General features: G+C 40.0%; 2 protein-coding genes across 3 annotated transcripts in view; one reads left to right on the top strand and one right to left on the bottom strand.

Moving 5' to 3' along the window:
• Positions 1-250: 250 nt before the first annotated feature.
• On the bottom strand, positions 251-17,428 carry TYW3 (tRNA-yW synthesizing protein 3 homolog). Of its 2 annotated transcripts, XM_040987288.1 has the most exons (6): positions 17,242-17,428; positions 13,848-13,928; positions 11,376-11,474; positions 7,988-8,059; positions 5,597-5,730; positions 251-607 (listed from the first exon to the last, which is right to left on the bottom strand). In XM_040987288.1, exons 1-6 carry the CDS (start codon positions 17,413-17,415, stop codon positions 397-399), a joined length of 771 nt encoding a protein of 256 aa, XP_040843222.1. In that variant the 5' UTR covers positions 17,416-17,428; the 3' UTR covers positions 251-396. The 2 variants fall into 2 exon arrangements, with proteins under 2 accessions (XP_040843222.1, XP_040843223.1); XM_040987289.1 differs by lacking the exon at positions 11,376-11,474.
• Positions 17,305-24,812, top strand: part of CRYZ (crystallin zeta) — a 27,119-nt gene continuing 19,611 nt past the window's right edge. The window contains exons 1-3 of the mRNA XM_040987286.1: positions 17,305-17,656; positions 22,657-22,773; positions 24,392-24,544. Coding sequence (XP_040843220.1) covers positions 22,663-22,773; positions 24,392-24,544 — 264 coding nt within the window. The 5' untranslated portion in view covers positions 17,305-17,656; positions 22,657-22,662. The remainder of the gene's footprint in view (positions 17,657-22,656; positions 22,774-24,391; positions 24,545-24,812) is intronic.

Genomic DNA, 24,812 nt, shown 5'->3' with positions numbered 1-24,812 from the left:
ATGAGTAATGAATAGTAATGTAGCTTGAAGGGAGTAACAAGTTTGGGTTCTACTACACAGGAAGTGACTATAGATGTTAATGCATTGCATAGTTAAATATTATAAAAAACCTGGAAGACAGGATTTTGAATGTTTTTAAAATAAAGCTAAATGCTTGAGGAGATATGTATCTTTATCCTGATTTGACATTCATCCCGTGGTGCCATATTAATATGTACAATTTTTGCATGTTTAAAAAGTTTAAGCCATCTGCATTTTTAAAATTTCTCTGAAACACAGAGAAATAAAATCCTGCTATTCTGAGTGACTGATACACTCAACAAATACTCTTACAAAGAGTAACTTTATAAAAGCCATTAGAAACATTTCTTCTACTAAGATACTTCAAAATAAATCTTAGTAGTCTTCAGGAAAGAAAGTGACACTGATTCCTGGATCATCATCATCGGGATTTTCAAGTTCTTTGTCATTTTCTTTAGTAATATGTTTGCCGGGGGATTTTTCTGGCATTTTCTTTTTCTTGTCAGTATCTGATGGTTCTGTGACATTAGTCCTAGAGTTAGTCACCGTTTCCCTTTCCAAAGCATGCTGTAGACAGCTGTAAAACCTGTAAAGAAAGGAGTATTGCAATTACACCTGCATGCTCTGAAACCAAATCACTAAGAACTTACAAATTCTGTAAATCTGACAATGTTTTATATTAGCTTAATGCACACAAAATATACTGACGAGATAACACACCTCTCATTGCACCTAGTAGCAAAGATCCTATACTCTTGTACAGTTACTGGCACGAAGGTAGAACTCACTAACGGTCATTTTTGCTGGCAGGATTTCATCCTGTATGCGCAGGAGTAGGCGCCACATTTGCATTTGCAGTTTGCCCATGGAAGCTTCGATGGACATGGACCTCCTGAGGCCCCAGAACTATCTTTGGTTGTGAACTAAAGGCTGACAATGATTATCACTTTAAAGTGGACTATGACAAAAATGAACACCGATTATCTTTAAGAATGAATAGTTTAGGCACTGGTGAAAAGAACAAACTACCCATTGTTGAAGCAGAGGCAGTGGATTATGATGGCAGTCCAACTGGAAATTTTGAAAATGTCTGTAAAGGCACAGCTTCTCTTCGGAACTCTGAAATAACACCATCTGTTGGTCTCGAGGCGGAAGTATGCTTCAGGGCCTGTGCATATTATAGACAGCACTTTGTGGCTGTGGAGGAAGACCCATTTTCATTCAAAACACAAATATGAGTACTCTAGATGGTGTTAGTCTCCTTTTTCTGATCATGAAGTCCTATCCTTGACAGGGAATCACTTCTACTATTTTTGCCACTCTGCGCTCTTTAGTGGCAGTGTGACCCAGTCCTGCTTCTAAATTATATTTTATCCTAGAAAATTAAAGGCAAGATTACTCACTTATCACTGCAGAGTTAACAGCTTGTATAAATGACTTGTGAGTCATATTAACAAGGTAATGGAAGAACAGATGTGTTACTTTAATCTTCTATTAAAGAACCTAAGAATTCAAAGATTCATCCTTAGGGTACTCAGAAACAAAAGATAAAATGGAACAAAGATTCTTGCTGAAAATCAAGACTAAAAACTACAAATGCTAATTTACCTTCATCTTTTCCAAAGAGAACATTGAAAGATCTTTGAAAAGCTATCTTAATAAATCAAAAACTTTGTTTTCCAGTGACCTGTTCTGTCTTCCTACTACAACCCTCTCCACATGATCTAAAACCCAATTCTCCAAGTGTAATTTTCCAAGCACTCACTGGCAGCGTAAAGGAGTATGAGAATGAAATAAATGTATGCTTAAGCAACGTTTTTTCTTCTTAGAAATAAAACCAAATGCCATCTCTACAATCAAGGTTATAACACACATGGAGAACTTATACTAAGTTCTCTTCACCGGAGAGACATTTTCAGACCTCTCCTGAGAAAATGAATTATTATTTTTCAAGGATACAGAATTGTATGCAATAAAAACTGGAATTTTTTTTGACTTCTGCAACAGGAATGTAGATTTTAGGAAAACTAGATATAATTTTATACAATTTTTAGGCGTTAGTCATATTTGAATTTAAACTGGTTAAGTTATAGCATTTTTTACTGAATTATACAAACACACACACACACACATACACAAAGTTTGTGACAGGGCCTGTGCTAGGTGCTGGAGGCCCATACAGTTATTGTAAACATTGCATCATTATAGAAATACAAAATAACACAACATTGAAATGTTACTTCACACATTTAGGATTGTTACTACATATATAGATACATGGATAGAGATACATAGTAAAAATAAATAAATAAGTAAATAAGTAAATAAATAAAAAGTGTTAGCCAGGATGTGGTTCTAGTTTCTTCTGATTGGGAATATAAAATGGTGAAATGCTATACAAATCTGTATTGTAGATACAGATTTAATTTAATGTAGAATTTACCGTACAATTCAGTAATTCCACAAAAACAACTGAAAATGTACTTGGATCAATCTATGGGTACCAATTTTGAGAGCATTATTTGAAACCCAAATATTCATTGACAAGGATTGGATAAACAAAACGCAGCTTATGAACATAATGGAGTACTTATTATTCAGTGTTAAAGAGCAATGAAACTCTGACACACGCTGCAGCATGGAATTGCCCTGAGCCATTAGGTAAGTGAAGGAAGACAACACAAAGGGACAACTATAGTACGATTCCTCTTGCGTGAGGTACTTACGTAGTCAAATTCACAGAAATCAGGGGCTGGAGTATTGTACATGGGGAAGTGTTTAATGAGTAGAGTTTCAGTTTGGGATGATGAAGAAGTTCTGGGGAGGATGGTGGTAAAGTGAAGGCTGCATAACAATGTGCATGTACTTAGTGCCATTAGTTAAAATGGCAAATTCCATGTTATACTCTTTTACCACAAGAAGAAAAAAAAATTAAAGTCAACCATTGAAATTACAGTCAATTACTTTTTATTTCAGATTTGCTTTGTTCTTAACAACATTATATGCCAATATAGTCAACCCTTTTATTCTACATTTTATTTAACATCTTCTTATTACACAGTTGATGAAAAGACGAACATGGCTAATTTCATTTTACTCACAGCCAAACGGTGGTTTCATCTGATCCCTGCACTGAGGCCTTGCTAACAGACACAAAAGAAACCTTCCTCTTGTAGTTAGTAAACAGATCTCCACACTTCATGGTTTTCACCTGGCAATCATTATGTATGAAATTGTCTTACTCTGTCTGGTGTCAGCTCCTGTCTCTTCCAGTCTCCCAATCAGCTGTTTATAAAGCAGGCTGCCACTTCCAGGCCTTGTCCTGCCCAGTTCCAGAAACCACAGAAACTCCACTGTTTCTGTTGGAGAAGCCCTAGTAAGAAGGGAGCTTGGGGATTGTTTTTAATAAACAAGATCTTTTGCTCAACATTTTTTTACCTTAACTGATTTTTAATATTTCCAGGGTATTTCTTGGTGCTGAATGTTACTCGTAAACATTTTCATAACGACGTTTGAATGGTAAAACTTAGGTCCTATGACAAACAATCTTAGTACCTGATGTCTGATTGCACCTGCAGCATTTATTTTTTTCTCTTGTTAAAATCAGAAGAGTAACTCTTTCTGTGCGTTTGCCTGAGTGTGCAGCTGTCCCAAAGGAGCCCCCTAATTTGCTCACACTTTCTGAATTCACATGTAATCTTCTAATCAGTATCTTAAGACACTTTTTACTCTTCTTTAATTTTTCTGATTTTATATGATGAACACGGCTCTCTTGATAGCAGCATGCACACTATAATCTCAAAACATATTTTTTCAGTCACTGGATTTAAAACATAATTTGATTTTATAGTTGTTGAACGTGGTTCAATTAACTTCACCAGGTGTACAGTTAGTTGATCTTGGCTATATTTATAATCTTGTTGAAATTCAAGTAAGGAAGCAGAAAAAAAAAACAACTGATTTGCTACTGCCAATGTTTTAGCAAACAGCCTTGCCAGATTACTATTTAATGTAGCAAGCTTTAGGACAGGCACAATAGATTCTCACATAGGGGTCAACTCTAGTCTGGTGGAGTGCAGAGGCATACCTCAGTTGTTTACCTGGAATCATCAACTTAGTAAGAATGTAGACTTAAAACACTCTGGGAGCAGGTTTTGTGGTTAGTTTCCATCAGCCTGGGTTTAGCTACAAAATTAAGCCCTAAGGCCTTGATTATACATAATGAATTTCTTTTCAATGTGTTCAACATGGTACCTCTTATACATCTTAGAACTGAGAAAACAATCACTTGGAAAAGTTGCGACTGTTGTGATTCAAATGAGGACCTGGTTGAGAAAGCCTAGAGGGTGATACTGAATAGTTAAAAGTGTTTTCTATGAGTCAGTGAAGGAGGAGGAGGAATAGGCTATAGTCTATATTATGATAAGGAGGGTCAGTCATTATACAAATGCCATTGGATGAATACTAATAATTTTTCCTTTCAATGGACATTTCTCGCAAACAGAGAGGAACAATGAAGCCAAAAGAGTTGAGTAACTTGGTGAAATGAGGATTTGAATCCAGTTTTTCCGTTGAAGACCAGGTCTACCTCTTTTGACCAAGCCACATACCTATCATTGGTGCTTCTGGCCTTAGTAGCTTCAAGAAAGTTCTAGATATTAAAGAATGTGAAAAAGGCCAGTCAAGCAGTAGGACTCTTTTACAGACGTGCTAACTGGGCTGTGGACAATCACTTAGTAGACAGACATACCAGGTGGCATCCTACTTGTTAAGGTCAGTCAATGAAGTTACTGAAATGGCCTTGTACAGAAAAAGCAGTGGTCAGGATGGAGCACAAACAGCAGATATTTAAAAAATAAGTGACTGGATGTGAGCTAATCATGGGGGAAGGGAAAGAGGAAAAAAATCTATAAATGTGAAATTTATCTCACTGCTTAAATATATAACTTGCTGATGCAATCAGTGGTGTTAACTGCATATATTAAAGGCAGCAAAATAGTTACTTACAAAAATTCTATTTTTAAGAAAAAGTTGAGGAAAGGAAAAGTTTTATTTGCCAGAAGGTGAAGCTGAAGAAAAAGAGAAGTATAAACATGAACTAACAATCATAATCCTTTGCACTTGGAGGATTATGTCAAGTCTAGATCTAAGCTTAGTAAGCACAGGATACTGAACTAACTAAAGGTATAAAAATGTACCAACCTCAAATGAACCAAGCTGTGTTTCTTACAGGGAAGCTGTGGATCACTCCCAGGGGCAGCGGGCATCTCCTCTCTACCAGGCTCAGCTTCATCAATTACGGTTCCCGTGGACGTCAGGCTCTTTGACCTGTGCCACTGCTTCTCTCCTTAATGCTTGTTTCTGGCAGCCATGTCCCCATCAGCCATGTCTCCATCCCCCAGAATGCTCAATTCACTGCTCATTATAATCTGGCCTATTCTTGTCTACTACCTTGATCATCTTTTTTTTTTAATCAGTAATGAGTCTACAAGTAGATAATCAGTTCAGATTGCATTAATATGTGTAAGGATGACTTGGGCATATAAGATAACATGAGAATATCCAATGAACATACCTTTCAATTCTTTTTTTGTTTTCCTCCATTTTCTGATTTGCTATATTTAATAAGAAGTCAACATATTCCTGAGTCACCATCAGTTTTCCCTTATGGCTTAATGGAACTTCTAAGCCATGTGTACTGCGGACAGCCTATAAAGAAAAAACAATTTATGTATTTAGTGTTATATACTAGGGTCACTGAAGATAATTAAAGTCCCCATTTTAGCATTGCTTGAACAGTCTTGTGCTTTGCTGTAACTTAGCTAAACTCAGTTAAAACAAAATAAATGAAGCAGATTTTCCCATCAGTCATTATCAAAAAGGAACTGTATGCATTCTCTTCAGAAAAGCAGATACTATCAAAACCCAATAACCTTTAACAGTTTCAACATCACTATACCTTGGTGAGCTTTAATATACAATTTAAAGAAATAAATGATTGAAATTTCAAGGGAAAAACCAAAAGGGTTTGGATGCCACAAAGTCTCTTAGCATTGCTAGAGCCAAGGACAACTACCCCTATCACATATAATGCAGAAGTAAACCATGTCTGCTCCGTCACACTCAGTCAGTGACTGATTTCTCCATTCTTTCTGGTTGCCACTCTTTTTAACCCTTCTGATCAAGTGTGCTCTAAGCAGAACCAGACGCTGGTCTACAACAACAACAAAACTCTAAAAAACTGTTATGAAGAACAGTGAATCATTCAATGAATCTTTACCAACTAACTGTAATTTTCCCGGTGCTATGTAAGATGCAAACATACAAGGGGACTATAAAATGCTTCCTGTCTTAAGAGCTCACACTTTACAGCAGGGAATAAAGAGATGAGTACAGGATTATAACACAACCTAGGTTTTATGACAAAAGAAACATATGCACTTCCAGGCTCACACACACACATGCAATGCGAGGGACATGTAAAAGAGGGGCAGTTAACTGAATCTGAAGATTTATCTTTATGGGAAAGGTAACAATTAAAATTTGGGATTTTAAAGACAGAAAACAATTTCACTAGGTACAAAAATGAGCCCAAATTCCAGCCAATGGATCAACTTATTTGTATGTACAGAGTCATGGAAGAAAACAATACATTGGAAAATAATGAACACTTCTCTACAGCTATAACATTATTATGTTACCAGGAAGTGAATACAAATAGGCAGATGCAAAACAGTTTGCGCATGGCCTTGAATATAAAGAAAATATTTGGAGGCCCTGATGTTTGATAAGGAGCATGCTAACAATAATAACTGGAGGGACTCATGGTGGAGACCACAGTAGGAAGATCAGTGAGGAAACAACTGTGGAGAGTGGATGATGAAGATACAGAGAGGTCCTGGGCTGGAGTCAGGTATGTGAGAGAAAGAAGTGCTCAGAGTTGTGACCAATGGATATGTAAGATAAAGGAAGGTGAAAGAATGGCTCTGCTCTTGTCTGGGACACTGGATGCACTGCAGATGCGCAGTACAAACCAGTTCTATAGACACTGACTTCCTTTAGTCACATTTGATGTCTTCTTTTGTAAGAAGTTTTAAAATGGGCTTTTGTTAAAAATAGAAAACAGAGGATAGCTGTTTAAAGCATGGGCCAAACTTGCCTCTTGGGAAACCTGTATCCAATCGCAGGGTTCCTGGTTCAAGTCCTAGCTCCTCTGCTTCAGATCTAACTTCCTGCTAACTGGAATCCTAAGAGGCAGCAAGTGATGGATCAAGTACATGTATCAGTGACCCATGTGAGGGACCTGGGATGAATTTTGGCCTCCTGATTTAACCTTAGTCCAGCCTGGGCTGTTTTAGGCATTTGGGAGTAAGCCAGTGGGTGGGAAAATCTCACAGAAAATATGGGACTTACAAGGGATCTAAAGATCATTTTGTCCAAGGATTGGCAATTTTTTAAAGGGATGGCTAATATATTTTAGTTGGAAGATTGTGTGGTATCAGGGGGTTTGGCTTTGACATCCACTTCCAATTCCTGACTCAACTTCCTGCTAATGCAGATCCTGGGGGGGCGTGGGCAATAATAATAATGATGGTTCAAGTAATTCAGTTTCTGCCATTCTGTGGAATACCTGGATTGAGTCCCCAGCTCCTGGTTTCAGCCCTAATTGGGGGCTATTTCAGACATCTGAGAAGTGTGAAGAAGAGAATGGCAGCGCACACTTCTCTCTCTCTCTCTCTTTCTGCCTCTAAAATAAGTAAATGGAGGAGAGCATTATCAATGAACAGTTTCAATGTAAATCTAAACTCTGCACACTACCCTGTGGAGAGGGGATGTCACTGACGGTCTCTGAGCAAGGCAAATGGCAAGATCTGTGTTGGAAACTAAAGGCAGTGTCTAAAGAAGAGGGTATCCACTAGCCCAATCACTTCACTTAGAGAACAACTTTTGCCAAAAGGAATCTTACCAGCATAATCTTCCCTCTCTTTCCCACTGTTATGCCAGAATTCCTGAAGCCAGAATCAATTGCCACTGAATGCTGCAAGAAAATAAAGCTTGTTAAATTCATATATTCTAGCTAGTGGTAATTTGACCAGTTGAAGAAACATACACAACACCCAAATCTAATAAGGGTATTTGGTTACTCAATATGGATTATGCTTAAAAGTCCTATTAGAATTCACTTCAGACATATTCAAATGTCAACTTTGGAAGTGTCACTGAAAAAGACTAAAATTAGAATTCAATAAAATATAGAGGGCTACAAAATATTTCAAAAGTAGAAAATGTCCAAAAATAATCATTCTTATTATACCATTATATAAAATAAGCTTCTTAAAAGTATTGTTCAAATTAGCATCGAAAAGCATTCTGAACTGTAATGACTTGGTATGTTACTGTTTTATCAGCCTCCACGTGTCAGAGAGCCCGGGGGACTAGACGGGAGTTCCTTTCTTTCTCCAGCTCAGTTCTGTATCAGGAAAGATTTTGTTCCATAGTGGTTACTTGGCAACATCTGAAGACATTGCTGGCTATCAAGTTCTCACAAGAAATGACAATCTGAGGGGCTCAACCGGCACGTGGTGGGCAGAGAGCAGGGATGCTGCTTAAGCATTCTGCAAGGTATAGGGAATCTTCCAAAGAACCATCTGACCACAAATATCCATAGTGCCAGCTGAGAAGCCTTGTTCTAAGCATAAGGTCTGCTCTTGAAATTCTATCCAATTTCCAGGTTTAAATATCACATATATGTTGCCCCTCATTTCCATATCAGACCTCTACCCTGAAATTGATTTCATCTATTACAAACTCATTTCTCTCACAGGCAATCTTCTTAAGCTCAGTAAATACTACTGTCCATCCAATTACTCCAGTTCCATATCTAGTCAGTATTGGTGTTTTTACTCCTGCATTCTATATACCCAACTTCTTGGTTTTACATCCAAACACTTCCAACTCACCAAGCTCTGCATACTCACTGCCCATTCTAGTTCCCATCCCATTTCTGCTTGTCCTCAGTAGCAGTCCCGATTACACACTACTTTTACCCTTGCCTCCTTCAGAAGATTGAGCCAAGGGTGGGCTCTAAACTGTAAACCAGAGCTCTCTATGCTCTGCTGGACCAGCTCTGCTTTTTCTCTAACCCTTTATCTTTGTATTTCCCCTGCTTTCCTGCTATAACCTCTTTATCTTTGCGGGTCTCTTTGACTACTCTTTCTGTGGCTGGCTGCTTATCACTCATCTCATTTCCATTCAGTGCTACCTTCTCAGAGTCCTTCATTTTATAACCACTCTGAAATACCTCTCCCCTTACTCTCTAGTGGAAGCACCCTGCTTATTTCCCTCACAGCACTTAACACAAGGAGAAAGTAGTGTTTACCTACATGTTGAATGCCTCTCTCCCCAGAATGCATCAGTCTCTTAGCAGAGGGATAGTATCTGATTTTTCCAGTTTTTTGCATTACCTGGCAGAAAGCCAGGCCTACTGCAGGTGTTCACAAAGAGATTATGTTCCTCAGGCCCTTGTTTTTGTTTTTGTTTTTCTTCCATATTTCCCACTCAGGTGACTTCACTGAGACTCTGCGATGTCATCTCCCCCGATGGGTCTCCAGTCCAGGCTACTCCTAGAGAGAGTGGCAGACCTCTATTCAAAGACCTCTGAAACTTTCAGGTGTTGTGAGAAACTGAAGTGTGTGTGTGTGTGTGTGTGTGTGTGTGTGTGTGTAAGGCTTCTCAATTATTATGCTAAAACCCTAATCCCAGTGTGATTCTTTTAGAGATAGCATCTTTCAGATGGTAATTAATGGTAGGGTGTCAGAAGCCTAGATCCCTAACTTAAGCCTTTAACGTAAGCCTAACTAGGTCTTTATGGGAAGAGATGCATAGCAGGGATCTGGTCTTGGAGGAAATGCCACTGAAGCACACAGGCCACAGGCCACAAGTGAAACCAACCCTGCTAGCACACTGACATAGGAATTACAACATCCAGATTGTGAGAGAACAGCTTCCTATTGTTTAAACCACCCAGTCTGAGGTATTTGATTATGTAGCCCTGGCAGGTCTTCAAGACATTTAACACGCAAGATTCTTTACCCCCACTTCTTTACACTTCACCCCTGCTGCCCTACCACTCCCCATATGAGTGAAGGACACTACCCAACACCCAGGAGCTCAAGCCAGATCCTAGCAGCTATTTTTTTCCCTTCCCCCCAATATCCTTCCCAATCCACAAGTTTGTGGATTCAAACACTTAACTATGTTTTGACTCTATTTCCTTGGCAGGCCAATTCACTAGCATTTCACATTCACATGAACATAATCAACTCCCAACTTACCCGCTTTCATGCTTAACTCCACTCCCCTCTCTCATGCAGCACACCTGGGGTGCTGAGCATACCAATCCCATTCACTAGCCCTTGCAGGTAATTATCCCTTCATAAAGTTTCTTAGTACTTATAAAGCATTCCAAACTCTTTATCCTGGTTCATTAGGCACCAAATGATCTGTTATATCGTCTCTATTTTCACTCTCCCATCTAACCCACTGTATTAACACACAAAGCTCTTCCTTGCTTCATAAATTTTGTGTATCCTTTTCTATCTGCCTAGAATGTTCATCATTACGTTTACAGGTCTCCTTCTTCCTGTTCTTTAAGTCTTCGTACAAAAACACCCTAGCCAGAGAGGCCTGGCCTAAAGCATGCCAGCTCTATTACCTGCTCAGTTTTCCCTGAGCGAGAACTGGAATTTACACTTATTCTCTTTTTTTTTCTTGACTTGTGTTTTCTGTCCCCCCAACTTATAAAACTAAGTCTCTAATCTTAATCATCACGACCCACTGTATGTTTGTTGAATATAAATTGCACATATAAATTATACGCAATTCAAAAATGAGCCTCTATGCCAATTTATATATATATACCTAATGTCATATATATTATATGTAAGCATAAAGATAGAAAAATGAACAGAAAAGTGAAATAAAAAATCAAGTCTAAACAGCTACCTGATACTAATTAAATTGAGGAAAATTAAAAACTGCTTAAAGATATTTAATTTAATACATGGTTCCACTGAAATTTTTTTCTAGAAGCTCAGCAAGCAAAAATAAAATGCAGTATTAAAGTGAAATTTTTAAATAGATTGGTTAAGGAAGAAAACATGAACTTGCATATTATAGTTTGCTAGTAATTACTATCTTTTTTTTAATACTAAAAGTAAAACACATCTATTAGATAAACAAATAAGCAAATAAAAAGCTAACAGAACATCACATTATTCTTCTAGGAGACTTAACAATTCCAATTCCACTCAATGGACAGAACTAATAAAGTCGAGTATAATTAAAAATATTACCAGAATCTGTGCATCCTGCAACTGTCGACACTGCACATGAAGAACAAATGGTTCAAATTTCAAAATGGCATCACCACTGGCCTTCTTCAGGGCCACAATCTAAAGAAAAAGAAGTGATATTAGATACAACATCATGGGTATTTCCGTAGGCAGTTTGTAAAGAAATAACAGTATGACTTGATAAAGAAGAGCAGGACAGACTGTGTCTGGAATCTTAAGTTCCCAGACTGCTGGTGCCAGAAAACCAGGTTAAACTCTGTGGGCAGCAGTCCATGAGTGCTTGGTCCATGACCAAGATAGAGGCCTGTGGGCAAAGGTCCACAGCTGGGCAATCGTCTAAGGCCACAGAACTCCATGTTCTAAAGATGTCCTTGAGACACTCATGCACTGACTGCTGCACTTGGCTCACCTTGTTGCTTCCTAATCTTCAAGCACTGGTTGCCTAACATCATACATGTAATGTAGCTATCAACCTTTGTGTCACGTCATTCCATGTAATCTGACTCCTCAAGCAGCTCAAGAGACAGCGAGCCTTCCAGGTCGTCTCCTTCCCCAGAGAAGCAGGCTTCCCCTGGCTGCCCGCTCTCGTGGTCTTTATCTGTGTCTGTTCCATTTCTTGTTTTCCCAACTGCATGTCATCCTCTTTCCAACCCTGCTCATGCCAGGCTAGTCATGGTGGGTAGGTTTCTGCTGTCCAGTGAGTCTCTACCTCATACAGATATTCTGCTGTTCCTAAAACCTTAAGAGTTACTCAGCATACTTTTCCTGCAATAACTTTTACCTTTGTGACTTTTTGATGCGTGTGCTTTTCAACCAAAGACTTATTCATTTATTTATTTTCTTAAAACCTGTGAACTCTAATTTTGGAAAACTCCCTGTAGTATTTTTCTACTACATCTACATCTTGTGAAGGAAATTTCCATTTTATTTCATCCCATCACAGACTGCATTAAGGAAGGTGGTTTATTTAAAAGTGTACCTGGGCACTGTTAAATTTGGTGAGATTTCTATAATGGGAGAGAAGTGTCCCAGTGCAGTCCAATGCCTTCTTGCATTCCCAAGAACCTTGTGCTCACAGCGGGATGCACGCTGCTAACTTCGCGAATCACACTGCACACAAAATGCCCAGAGCACAGACAGTGCCTTCCTGACCCTCCCTGCAATGCACAAAAGGATTTGCCACGAACTCCTTAGCTCCATATGCATCTTGGATGTTCAGCTACCTGTATGGCAGAGCCCATGGGGCAAGGGCTAGCGGCTTCCACTGTAGCACAAAGTGAGATGTATACAACCAGAACACCCTTGTCAGCTGTGGAAGAGATCTGTTGCAAGAGGCTGGCTCTCATGTACTGTCTTTACCCCGGCTATAAGGCACCTCCTCACCTAAGCCTAGTGTGACGCTGGCTGTTCTTAGCAACCTTGAGTCATGCAACTGTTTTCTGACTGCATGGGATTTACCTGCCTTGCTTTTGACTATATACATGGTACAGGCTATCCTGCCTGACCACTTAGTAAAACACTTCATATTACATTTGAGCTAAATTCATACAACACTGCATTTTTCTTTTCTTAGCATTCCAGAGTAGCACCATCCCTCCTTCACAATATTTGTTTCTGGCAGGGCCTTGCCACTCATGACACTCCCTATTATTTCACAGGTGTCAAGTGCCTATGTTTGATTAAGGCTATCCATTCCACCAGTAAAAATAACTGATTGGAAAGCACATCCAGTCTACACAAGAAACCCTCTCAGAGACTGATACAGGACTCTCAGGTAAAGGAGGCCTTCCTGCTGGCAGCTGCCATTCCTGTCACAAAGCTCCTCAGCAGCAGAAAAGACAGCAAACACTCAGCAAGAACCAGCAAACAAACGTGGAGATGGGAGAACTCCGAGGAGTACCTGAGCCTACAGAGCCACTTGTCCTTTCAAGCTCCAATTATCTTTCCTAGCTAACTACATAAATCTTTATTCATAATACAGAATTGGATTTCTAAATTCAACAGTGATTAAAAGTGCCTGGCCAATACAAACTTACATGAATGTATCTAAACCATCCAGCACAGGCATGAAGATTTTAAAGCAATTCAGGTAAGTAATACATTTATTTTCACTGGTGAATACAGATAGCACTAAACACTTATTCCTCTACAATTTTTTCTAGGTCACAGAATTATCAAATGGCAGAGATGAAACTAAAACTTCAGCCCTGCTATGTCCATACAACTTCCGCTGTGTTCAAGGGGATATGTTCTATTGGGCAGTGGTAAGTCATAGCTGCTTACGTATTTATACTTCTACACCTTGATGTCCTATGGCCCCCCCAAAAGGCATTGTAATGAAAGCTTTCTAGGGTTTATAAACATTAGCCATGATAATTATGTATATAAAACATTCTGAATTTTATTTTTTAACATTTATTCAAAGTAGTTGCAAATGTAAAAAATGTTTTTAAATTATATAGGAAAACTTACCACATCATCCTTAACACAAGGTTTATGTGTAACCAGTAGCCAGCAACACTGTTTTTTCTGAACTTCAAAGCCATTCATGCCCTAAAATATCAAACACAATTTAACCATGTAACATTTATAAAAATATGTATACTATATATTCTAGGCTTTCTTAAATGAGTGTCTGCAGCCATGATTTTAAATGTTACTGAAAATAGCTCAATAATTTTTTGGAGGGGTAACGTTAGCTGAAAACCAAAATGAAATCAAATAAGAGAAACAGGAAGAAAATAATGTGAAAAAAACTGAAAGTATATTCTGCATTATGGTTATGATTTTGTGAAAAGGATTATAGGAGAATACATGCTAGCAGTACCTGAGCTGTACGGTTTGGTTGGCATAATACACAAAGAAACAAACAAAAAAGAATGTGAATTTCCTCTGTAGGAGAGCAACGTCCCAATCCCAAACAAGTTCTCCCACTCCCTTCTGACATCTGTGCTGTTCAAGTCTAATTCTTCCCTGGCCTCAACAGGCATAAATCTGTGACCTCAGAATTAGGTTTTAAATGCAGTCCCCAAAGTAACAATGAGTGATAAGTACAAGTTACAATAAAACAAACCTTTGTTTTTGTTTTTTAAATAATCTGAGAAGCAGAAAGTCAGAAAGAAGGACATACACCGAGAGCTCCTGTCTGTGGGTTCATTCCCCAAACGCCCACGCTGGCTGCAGTGGATGCCAGGAACCAGGAACTCAACTCAGGTTTCCCATGTGGGTGGCAGGAACCCAAATACTTAAGCCTTCACTGCTGCCTCCCTGGGTTTGAGTAACAGGATGCAGGAATCCAGAGCCAGAGCCAGGGACCTGGGGAATTCAGGCACCTTAAACACAGGCCAACACCTGCCAGAAGGCAGCAAACAATTCAATAGTGCCTTATACAAGTAACTGTTTATTCCCAAAGTTGTGTTAGGTATTTTGGGCACACACAGATTGCACCTTCAAGACACTGGGAGGAGGATACAGGAAATAGCATCACTATACCTCTACAAAGAATTCCTTATGCAGAGGGGCCACAGGAGACTGTTGGCAGGCCTCAGAACCAGGAAGGGATACACAAGTCCTGAGTCTCGGTCTTGTTCTCCAGCTGAAGAACTGGAGGACTTAGAAATCCGACTTTCCTGGGGGTCACTCTACATCTCAGAGCCACGTGTGTGTTCCTCCTACCAGTTCATGGGATCCAACAGCACAATTCAGGAACTCATGTTTTTCTAGTTTACCTGATTCATAATCTCCTTATGCAGATTTTTATAGTTTTTCTTTTACTATCCTTATGTAAGATGCTTCAAATCCTTCCTGAAATAAGGCAGAGAAAAAGCACAACAAAAGGTATAAGAAAACAAATAAAATGAAAAGAGGCCCAGGTAAAGTCCTAAGCAGGTTCAGAAGAAACAGTAATTACTTCCAAGTGGGTTGGGTAGTGGTGGTGATGGTGGGATGTTTGCGGGTTAAGGTGGGAGAGGGGATGCTAACAAAGACGGGGAACATCTCAGGGGCAAAATTAACAAAGGCAAAAACAGCGAGATTCAAGGCAAGAAAGTTCAGTTTCAGTAACTAAATAAGAGGGAAGAAAAGTAATAATAAAATAGGGTTGAAACGCACATGTATTAAAGTAGAGGATGAAATTTGATGTAAAAAAAATCTCATAATAAAAGATTTCACCCTGTGACAAGCAGAATTATGTTTCAACACAGTAAATTTGTTACTGTGTAGCACTGTTCTGACAAGAGAGAACAGTGATTTAACAAGCAACCAACACAAAAATCCAGGTCAGGGAGGATAGGTAACTGGAAGCAAGGAAATACTGTGTATGGATAAGAGCTTCAGAAGGCAAAACAAACAGCATAAAATGAACAGGTGGCTGCTACCTCAGAAAACCAGCAAATGATCAGTCCCTGACATACCTAAGCAATAATTTCCAGGAAGTGCCATCTCCATGCTAGGAATAAACTACTACTGATAAAATCAACAGGTAGCCTAGCAGCTATAGTTCCCGGGATCCCATGTGGGTACCCATTCTAGTCCCAGTTGCTTCACTTCCCTTCCAGCTCCCTGCCTGTGGCCTGGAAGAGCACTTGAGGACAGCCCAAAGTCTTGAGACACTGCACCCACAAGGGAGACTCAGAAGTTCTAGGCTCCTAGCCTCAGATAGGTGCAGCTGACCAATGAACTAGATCTTTCTCTCTGTCTCTCTTTTTCTCTATAAACCTGACTTTTCAATAAAAATAGATAAACTTTTATAGCACACTTAACACAGATTAATCATGATACTAACATTTCGAATAAATCATTTCACTTCCTCCACCCAAGACCCCACTGTTCTTTATTATCCTCAGTTCATGCAAAGAGAAGGGGCTAAATTTAAGTAACTTTTTTTCTAAGCTCATGTGTCCAGTAATTCTGATTACTGGTTTGGAATCGGAATAGTATCACGCCTAAAATACATGAAGAGATGTTAAAAATTTCACAAGATGTAAAATGAAAAGGGCAGGCATGTGTTTGGCTCAGTGGTGAAGCTTCCCCCAGGATCTGACCTGGAGCATCTGTGTTGGGTCCTGGCTCTGGTCTGCACCTCTGATTTCTGCGAATAACAGACCTCGCAAGACAGGGGAGACCTTAAATTGAGTTCCTGGGTCTTGGCTTTTGTGTGGCCCAGCCCCAACTTTTGTGGGAATTCGGACAGTGCACCAAAAAGATGAGAGATCTGGCTACTTTCAAACAGATAAAATAAGTAAAACATTTAAAAGGTTAAGTTTATTTTGGTGCTACCAAATTTTGAAATTCATACAGCTTTTTTTTTTTTTTTTGCAATACACATTTTCTACGAAGGTCCTGAAGACACATAATGTTTAAAATTTTCTTCGTCCAAAAGAAACATGTTTTTTAACGCCAATTTCCCCTGCAAGTTTTGAAGCAATCTGCGAAAACCATCAGGGCTGTAATAAAGCGGTGAGCCACTAGGAGACAGTAAGCTCCTTAACGGATGACGTTCCCCAAGTAGTAGCTGCTATGACAGGAAGGATAAAGAATGCAGTTCAACACATCATCAGGTTACAAAGTCTTATAAGTTTCCTTGGTGCTTAAAAAAAAAAAAAAGCCATACTTTATAATCCTTGCTCTTCAGTATCGTCATTGGGCCAATGATCTGTGTTCCCTGTGTCAGACCCTAGCCTAGCACGACTTACACATCCCAAGGGATGGACACTGAATTCCAGAAACGCCCCCTAAGCTGCACCGACGCCGACAGCAGCCCGGGAAGCCCGAGCCCGGGCCGGCCGGCGGCCTGAGCCGGCGCGGACACCCAGGAGGCCGGCGGCCTGAGCCAGCGCGGACGCCCAGCAGGCGCGGGCAGCCTCACCCCGTCCAGCAGCACCACGCGGCCGGCGCACGAGCTCGTCGTGAAGAACTGCTCCTGCGCGTTCAGGAGCCGCACCACGTCCACCGCGTCTTCGTCCACACTGCCCTTCCGGCTGAGGTCCGCCTTGCCCAGACACTGCGCCTTCCACCTGCTGAACTCGGCGCCGCGCTCCATGCCTGAGCGCCTTCCGGCAGGCCGCGGCTCCGCTGGGCGCAGCCATGTTGAAGCGAGCGGCGGCCGACGAGGCCCAAACTTCCTCCAGGTTGCGCTCGTGGGTCATTCTGACCTTTGGTCCGAGGGGAGGGGCGCGCAGGCGAGGCGGGGCTTGCACAAGTTGGAGACGTCCCGGTCAGTCTCCAATCTTCTGTGGAGTCCAGGGGACCTTCGCAGGCTTTGATTTCCACTCTAGAGCAGGGTAAGTAGAGTCCCTTCAAGTTCGGTAGGCCGCGGAGCTCCGCGCCTCCTATCCAGGTAGAATGAAGTTTGATTTTGGCTGCACTCCCTTCCTGCCCTCTGGGAACCTGTGCCTGAGGAGCTTCAGACTTCGTCAGTCAGTTGAGGAGTTTGGCTTGTCGTGGGCACTCAGCCCTGGCTTCACGGGGATCCGCCATTCAGTTGCCACCCGTTGGCACTCCCCCACCCTACGCCGGGGACTAAGCAGGGAATTCCTGCAGCTACACGGGCCCCTCTGTCCAGTGCCCCTGCCCAGCTGTGGGGGTCTCCTGGGAAGCCACAGCTGAAGCTGTCCCAGTGCCTCCTCCCTGGCCTTTCGCTAGCTCTACCTGCAGGGTCGCTTCCTGCTTCTGGTGAGAAATGTAGCCTTATGGACTCTCTGCCCTCGACTTAGAATACATTTCAAAAGGAAAATATATGGACACACACATGTGTGTATATATATGTGTATATATATATATATACATATATATTTAGTTTATATACATATAAACTATTCTGTTAACACATCGTTGAACATTCACAGAGGTTCTAGGGACTTCTGCCCAGGGGAAGGTGTTAATGATTGATTGCTTAGAGGCTAAAGTTGAGGTTGCGCCTCTCTGGCTAACGGACATGGCTGTGTGAGTCCCACTGAAGCCTCCTGAAAGCTCCTTGTCCACTCGTCACCCTAAGAGAGCCAGCTAGGCAGCAGGCCTCCCAGGGCACACTCAGATTTGTCCCAGACACTGGAGGAGTTCAGCATGAGTTACTTAATTTGCCCCAACCTCCCCCTCTTAACAAAATTGATTATTTCCGTTATAGCCACTTGAAGGGTTTTTTCTCTGGGCTAATAACCAACAATCTACATTAATCATTCTTGATCAGCAGCAACACTGTAATGACCCTTTTAAGTTTCTGTTTTTAAATTTTTTGCCAGAAATTCTTATTGATTTCTGCTATACATTAAAATACTTCTTACATTTTTCCTGCCCTTATTTTTGTTGAAACCAAATGGATTCAAAAGTAGTATGGTATTGTAAGCTCAGTTGGTTTGACATGATCAGCATAAAGCATATTCCTCATGGATTAAGAGTCCTCTCTGCTGACGCTTCAAAGGGCCAAATAAACGAGACTGCGCGCACAGTAAGAAGCAAAGCAAGGTCATCCATCGACGTTTAGGGTGTAGGATTGCCGTCTAACCATGTCAGCTCTATTGGATGTTTTCTCATTCATAAAATAAACCTTGATTATATTTTTACTCTTCTTCATAAAATAAGATTTCTAATAAATATTGCTTCTCTACCTGATGTAAATGTAATGATATTAATGGAAGTGTTCAGACTTTGTGTTTTAGAAGAAATCAGGTATTATGGGAATTTAATTATTATAATTGCTGTTCGTGTGCATGTTGTTATATTCTTTTTGTAATTCCCTTTGACATTGCAATCGTATGATGAAACAGACGAGAATTCTCTGGGTAGCTGAGTTCAAAGGCAATGAGGGCAGATTGGAGCCCGATCAATCAGAATGGCATAGACTCAGTGGGAGACAAGATCAAGAGAAGCAAAATAGAAGGTAGTTCCATCAAGGTCATGCCCTATCCCTCTGCAAGCTCCTTGATGATACAGTAGTACTGGGCGAGGCATGTGGATCTTCTAAATCCAGTATTAACAATCAGTTCCTTCCTTCCTTTATTCCTGCCTCCCAATTTAGCCCATGCCAAAATGTAGGGCAGGAAATGTGTGTGTCAGATACAGATGCTGCGTATTTTGTTTCCTCGTTGCCTGTTTCTTTTCCTTGAGGATAGTAGTGCTGTTAGTTGGTGGAAAATAGATGCAAGTGAAATACTAAAACGATAGGAAGAGTGTGATACTGACGTATCATACATGTTTGTTTCTGGGAGAAAGTGAAAACTCTGAGCTCGTAGGCGAGGGGGCTGGCCCGTTTTGTCTTGGCCCTAGGCTTCCTGGGTTTGGCACGGTGCCTTTCATAGTGTTAATGTTCAAAAGTACATGTGGAATGAGTAACAACATGTGGTTAGTATTACTGTTTTGTCTAAATGATGATCTAGAACTCCTTGAGACTCGTTTTTATCACCACAGTTCTGTTAAGTACTGTTAAGTTCAATGAGAGATGGTTAGAGAAGGTATCATTTTATGAATAAGAAGTTAGAAAGATGACTAAATGGGAAAGAGATGATATACAGGAGCATGCGTTTGTCAAACCCCGTGCTTAGCATATGCCATATATCTCCAGCTACATGATAACTGTGAGTGAATTCCAAGTTTCAATTGAGACAATTGAGGCTGAAAAAGTTGGCTACTTTTCCCAAGACAGTGCTGTTAATTAATGACAAAGCTGCAATTTGAACTGTTAGTTTTCAAAAGCCGAGCCTCTTTCCATAACATGTTGAAAACAGAGGCAAAAGAAAAAATAATTGTGTGTTCTTACTTGTGGAATGAAAATCTCTGACCTGGGTATCTTTCTGTTTTATTTTCTTTACATTTCTTGCTTAATAGAAGATCTGTATCACTGGTCAGGTGGGAGTAGGCTGCCTTTCCCTAACGTTTGGCAGATCCTCTCACTTCCGCTCTCTGCTGCGCTTAGGTTAGGCCCTTGGCCTGCTTCTGCCCCTTCTTATTGGAGTACTGCCCTTCAGGATGTACCATCGATAACAGCTTTTGGACATTTCACTTCCTCCTTGTGTCTGCCACTATATTACATCATTTTAAGTGCAGGCTTTGAAGGTGACATAATTCTTTGATTAATTGTAGAAAGAGTTTTGTATTAATTATACCATCAGAATGTTTTAGTTCCTCTTTTCCTTAAACACACTCACATACACCCAAACATGAATTAGATGACATTTGTCTTTTAAATATTTGTTTTCATTTGAAAGGCAGATTTACAGAGAGAAGGGGTGACAGAGAGAGATCTTCCATCCTTTGGTTCACTCCCCAAAAGGCCACAATGGGCAGGGGCTAAGCCAATGCAAAGCCAAAGCCAAGAGCCAGGTGCTTCTTCCAGTCTCCTACATGGGTGCAGGGGCTCAGAGCCATGGGCCATGCTCCACTGCTTACCCGAGCCACAAGCAGAGAGCTGGATCAGAAGTGGAGCAGCCAGGACAGCTGTGGGAGGAGGGTTAGCCACCTTGTAGGTCCCTGGGTGACATTTTATACTCATCAGAGTCTCTTTTTGAATAGTACCATGCTCAGCTCTGGCAGAGTAATTCTGACTCTTCGATTATTGGACCTTGTTTGTGCATCTCTTTGTTCTGAATGGTTGAAGACTATGGACATGCCCAAAATGAATAAGATGCTTTGGGTGGCAGCAAATTTGAAAATTCGCATCAACTACCAACAAATTTATTCCAGTATATTCAAAAACTCTCATCATATCTTTACAAATATAGATTTTCTTTCTTTTTTTTTTTTTAAAGATTTATTTTTATTATTTTTCATTGGAAAGGCGGATATACAGAGAGAAGAGACAGAGAGAAAGATCTTCCATCCGATGATTCACTCCCCAAGTGAGCGCAACGGGCCGATACTATGCCGATCCATAGCCAGGAGCCTCTTCCGGGTCTCCCACGCGGGTGCAGGTTCCCAAAGCTTTGGGCCGTCCTCGACTGCCCTCCCGGGCCACAAGCAGGGAGCTGGAAAGGAAGCGGGGCTGCCGGGATTAGAACCGGCGCCCACATGGGATCCCGGGCGTGCAAGGCGAGGACCTTTAACCACTTGCGCCACCGCGCCGGGCCCACAAATATAGATTTTCAGAAGTTATGTAATTTTATTGACAAGATATCTTTACCTTTTAAAAATATTTTAGCTCTGAGTTTTTAAAAATAAGAGGGTAGAAATTTTAGCTGAGCCCTTTTAATCTATAAAAGCTTGCATATAAAACAATACTTTTTAGGTTTTCTTTTTTAAAAAGATGAAGGAAGTGCCTGCATTATAGTATAACACTTAGCGCCACCACCTGTAATACCAGCATCCTATTTGGGCCTCGGTCAAGTGCCAACTGCTCTACTTCCAGTTTAACTCCTACTAATGTGCAGCTGAAGATGGCCCAAGTGCTTGGGTCTCTGCACTCCTTTGGGATACCTAGGGAAAGCTCCTGACTCCTGCTGGCTTTGGACTGACCCAGCGCTTGCCATTGTGGCCCCTTCGGTAGTAAATCAGTAGATGGAAGATTCTCTCTCTCTTTCTCTGTAACACTGTCTTTCAAGTAAATAGATGAATCTTCAAAAATAAAATGTGGATGAACTGCACAGAGCCAAATGTCTCAACATTGATAACTCTCAAAACTTAATGCTGGGAGGATAAAGCAAATTGCCAAATTGAGAATAGTCAAATCAAAATACAGTTGGAAAACATGCAGAACAATGGCATATATTATTTACTAGTACATTAATACTTAGTTGTAGTATAACATGTTCCAGGTAATTGCACTGAATTTATGGTAATAGCCACCTCTTAAAAGTTAAGACTAGTACTGGGCTGGAGAATGAGTATAGCAGGCTTCAATGTTAGCCGTGACTTAGGTTTCTAAAATGCTGCCTCTTTTGTTAAAAATGAAGGTCAGATCAATATTTTTACTATATATTGCATATTTCTTGCATGGGTCTATCAGATGTTAATAAAAATTAATATTAGCTCCTAAATTTCCAAGATGTTATGCAGAAGAGGGACATAAGGTACAGTATTGTGCTATGTCTACGCAGATGTTTTTGTTTGCATGTTTGATTCCCTGTTGAAGGCACTGAATCCCTTTGGGAAGCAGTATGAAGTATCGCGCTTTGTAGCTGAAGGATTTGTAAGATGAAAGGTCCTTAAACATGAAATGAAATCAGTGGTAAGCTCATGATTTAAATTGTTGTTTGAAAAAGTGTTTGATCTGCTCCCTCCAGGGGAAAAAAAAAATCTAGTGATAGCCTAAATACACTGTGACAATACATTCATTTTTTTTCTTGGCATACAGATCACCATGGCGACTGGGCAGAAGTTGATGAGAGCGGTTAGAGTTTTTGAATATGGTGGACCAGAAGTTCTGAAACTCCGATCGGATATTGCAGTGCCAGTTCCGAAAGAACATCAGGTGGAAATAATTACTTCAGACCATAATTACACATAGTTTCAGTTTTGAGCACATTAAGTTAGTATTCAAAAAGCAGACTCACAATGATTTTTAAAGGCACAGAATTAAGACAACGTGTACTCTGTTTACGAGGCTACTCCCAAAAGTTTGGGCCAAAAAGAACAAGGTAGTTATAAGATAAGTATATTTCAGTGCAAAATGCCTATGAAATCATTCAGAGTTCATGGAAAAATACATTTTATAAAAAAACTCCCTGGGTTTAAAAAAATTTTTGTGCTGAAATAAACTTACCTTTTAGTTACATTTTTCATAAACCTTTTATAGTAAATTTGTGTGACCAAATTATGTGAACTGTGACCAAATTAATATAAATTCATATAATTATATGAATATAATTAATATAAATATAAATTGGAGAAGGCCTAGAAAAGGAATAACTTGTTTATAAGGAAGCTGAAATGGAAAATGATCTATGTAGTAAAATAACTGGATTTTTCTGAATGGAGTCATAAGTAGGTTTGGGTAAGTTATTCTGCTACAAGCCATGAATTCTATTTTGCTCACAGTTGGAAAGTAGTTTTATTCTGCATTCATGCTTTTTCACATATGACTTAAGAGAATTTAGATGTAGTTTAATCATCTCCAGTGACTTTAACAATATCCTTTTAATTTAAAATTATATGTTTTTATTATTGCACTCTCCATGGCTCCCAAGTCTAATTTCCTTAGTCAGCCCTATGAGAGTTTTTGCAATTTGGCAATAACCAATCTTTACAGGTTGATTTCTTAGAGCTCCCTCTCTATAGACTGTGCTGTAACAATACAAGACTTTATCTAGCCTCCCCAAGAAGCCCTTTCCTTTCTGCTGTCAGTTCCTTTCCCCGGTTATATCCCTTTTCACCTATTCTTAAATGATTTTTACTCATTTCGAAGGCCTTTGCTGCTTCCTCCATAAGTCATCCCTCATTCTCAGGACAGACATTCTGCATTATTAAGGCAAAATTAGTTCCTATAATAGTTTTAACCCCAACATTTCAATGGTTCTTCAACACAAAATGTGTTTCTCTTTTGCTAAAATCCAAAATGTTGGTGGATACCTCCTTTTTTTTTTTTTTTTTTTTTAGCAGTCCCTCCAGGACCCTGACTTTGGTGATTTGATTGGTACCATCTTTAATATTCATCAAATTTTCCATGAAAAGGAAAAACGAAACAGGATTGCCTGGCAAGATTTTATGAACCTGACCTGCAAGTGACATTCGTCACTGCTGCCATGTTCCATTGACCAGAATCCACATGCTTGGCTCCTACTAACCATGGAATCAGCCCAGAAAGGATGCTTTTCTGCAGACCCATGAAGAGGAGGCTGTAGGCTTGATTAACACACCAAGGCCTGTGTCATATGTTCTGTTTAAGCTATCTCTTCCACTGTTTTTGAGTAATATTTTTGAAATAGTTAAGTCGTTCTGTCCTACCTTTTTATTTGTATGTTGGTTTGTGAAGTTAGAAGATGAGATTGTTTCAAGTACTTATTTGTTTTCCATTAATGTGCAGAGTCATGGTATAGTGCTGAATAAATGAGCACATGTTCTTGGTAAACTGAAATTCATTGTCATTGCAGGTTCTAATTAAAGTTCATGCTTGTGGTGTAAATCCAGTGGACACATATATTCGCTCTGGCACTAATGTTATAAAACCAGCCTTACCTTACACTCCAGGCTTTGATGTGGCTGGGGTCATAGAGGCTGTGGGAGATGATGTATCTACTTTCAAGGTATGACATTTATATTCTATCTATTTTGGCTTAACTTTTATATTCTCAACTATTTTAGCATGGCTTTAAGATCTGTTTGTATTTAAGGCTTTAAAAGTCCTCATTGTATAATTTCTGCCACTTGGGGGACTCCTCTAGTCAGAAAAGAAATACTTTTTCTCCAGAGGCCTTATTTGGTTTGCATTGTTGGGAGTAAATTCTGTGTAATTTCTGTATCTTTACATCCTCATGGAATGAACTGTGATCTTTTTGCTCTAATAGAAATAAT

This window comes from Ochotona curzoniae, unplaced genomic scaffold, assembly GCF_017591425.1.
Source record: "Ochotona curzoniae isolate NIBS_2020 unplaced genomic scaffold, NIBS_Ocur_1.0 contig_4612, whole genome shotgun sequence".
Taxonomy (NCBI): Eukaryota; Metazoa; Chordata; class Mammalia; order Lagomorpha; family Ochotonidae; genus Ochotona; species Ochotona curzoniae.
The sequence above is the reverse complement of the archived record's forward strand: the minus strand, read 5'-3'. Positions and strand labels throughout refer to the sequence as shown.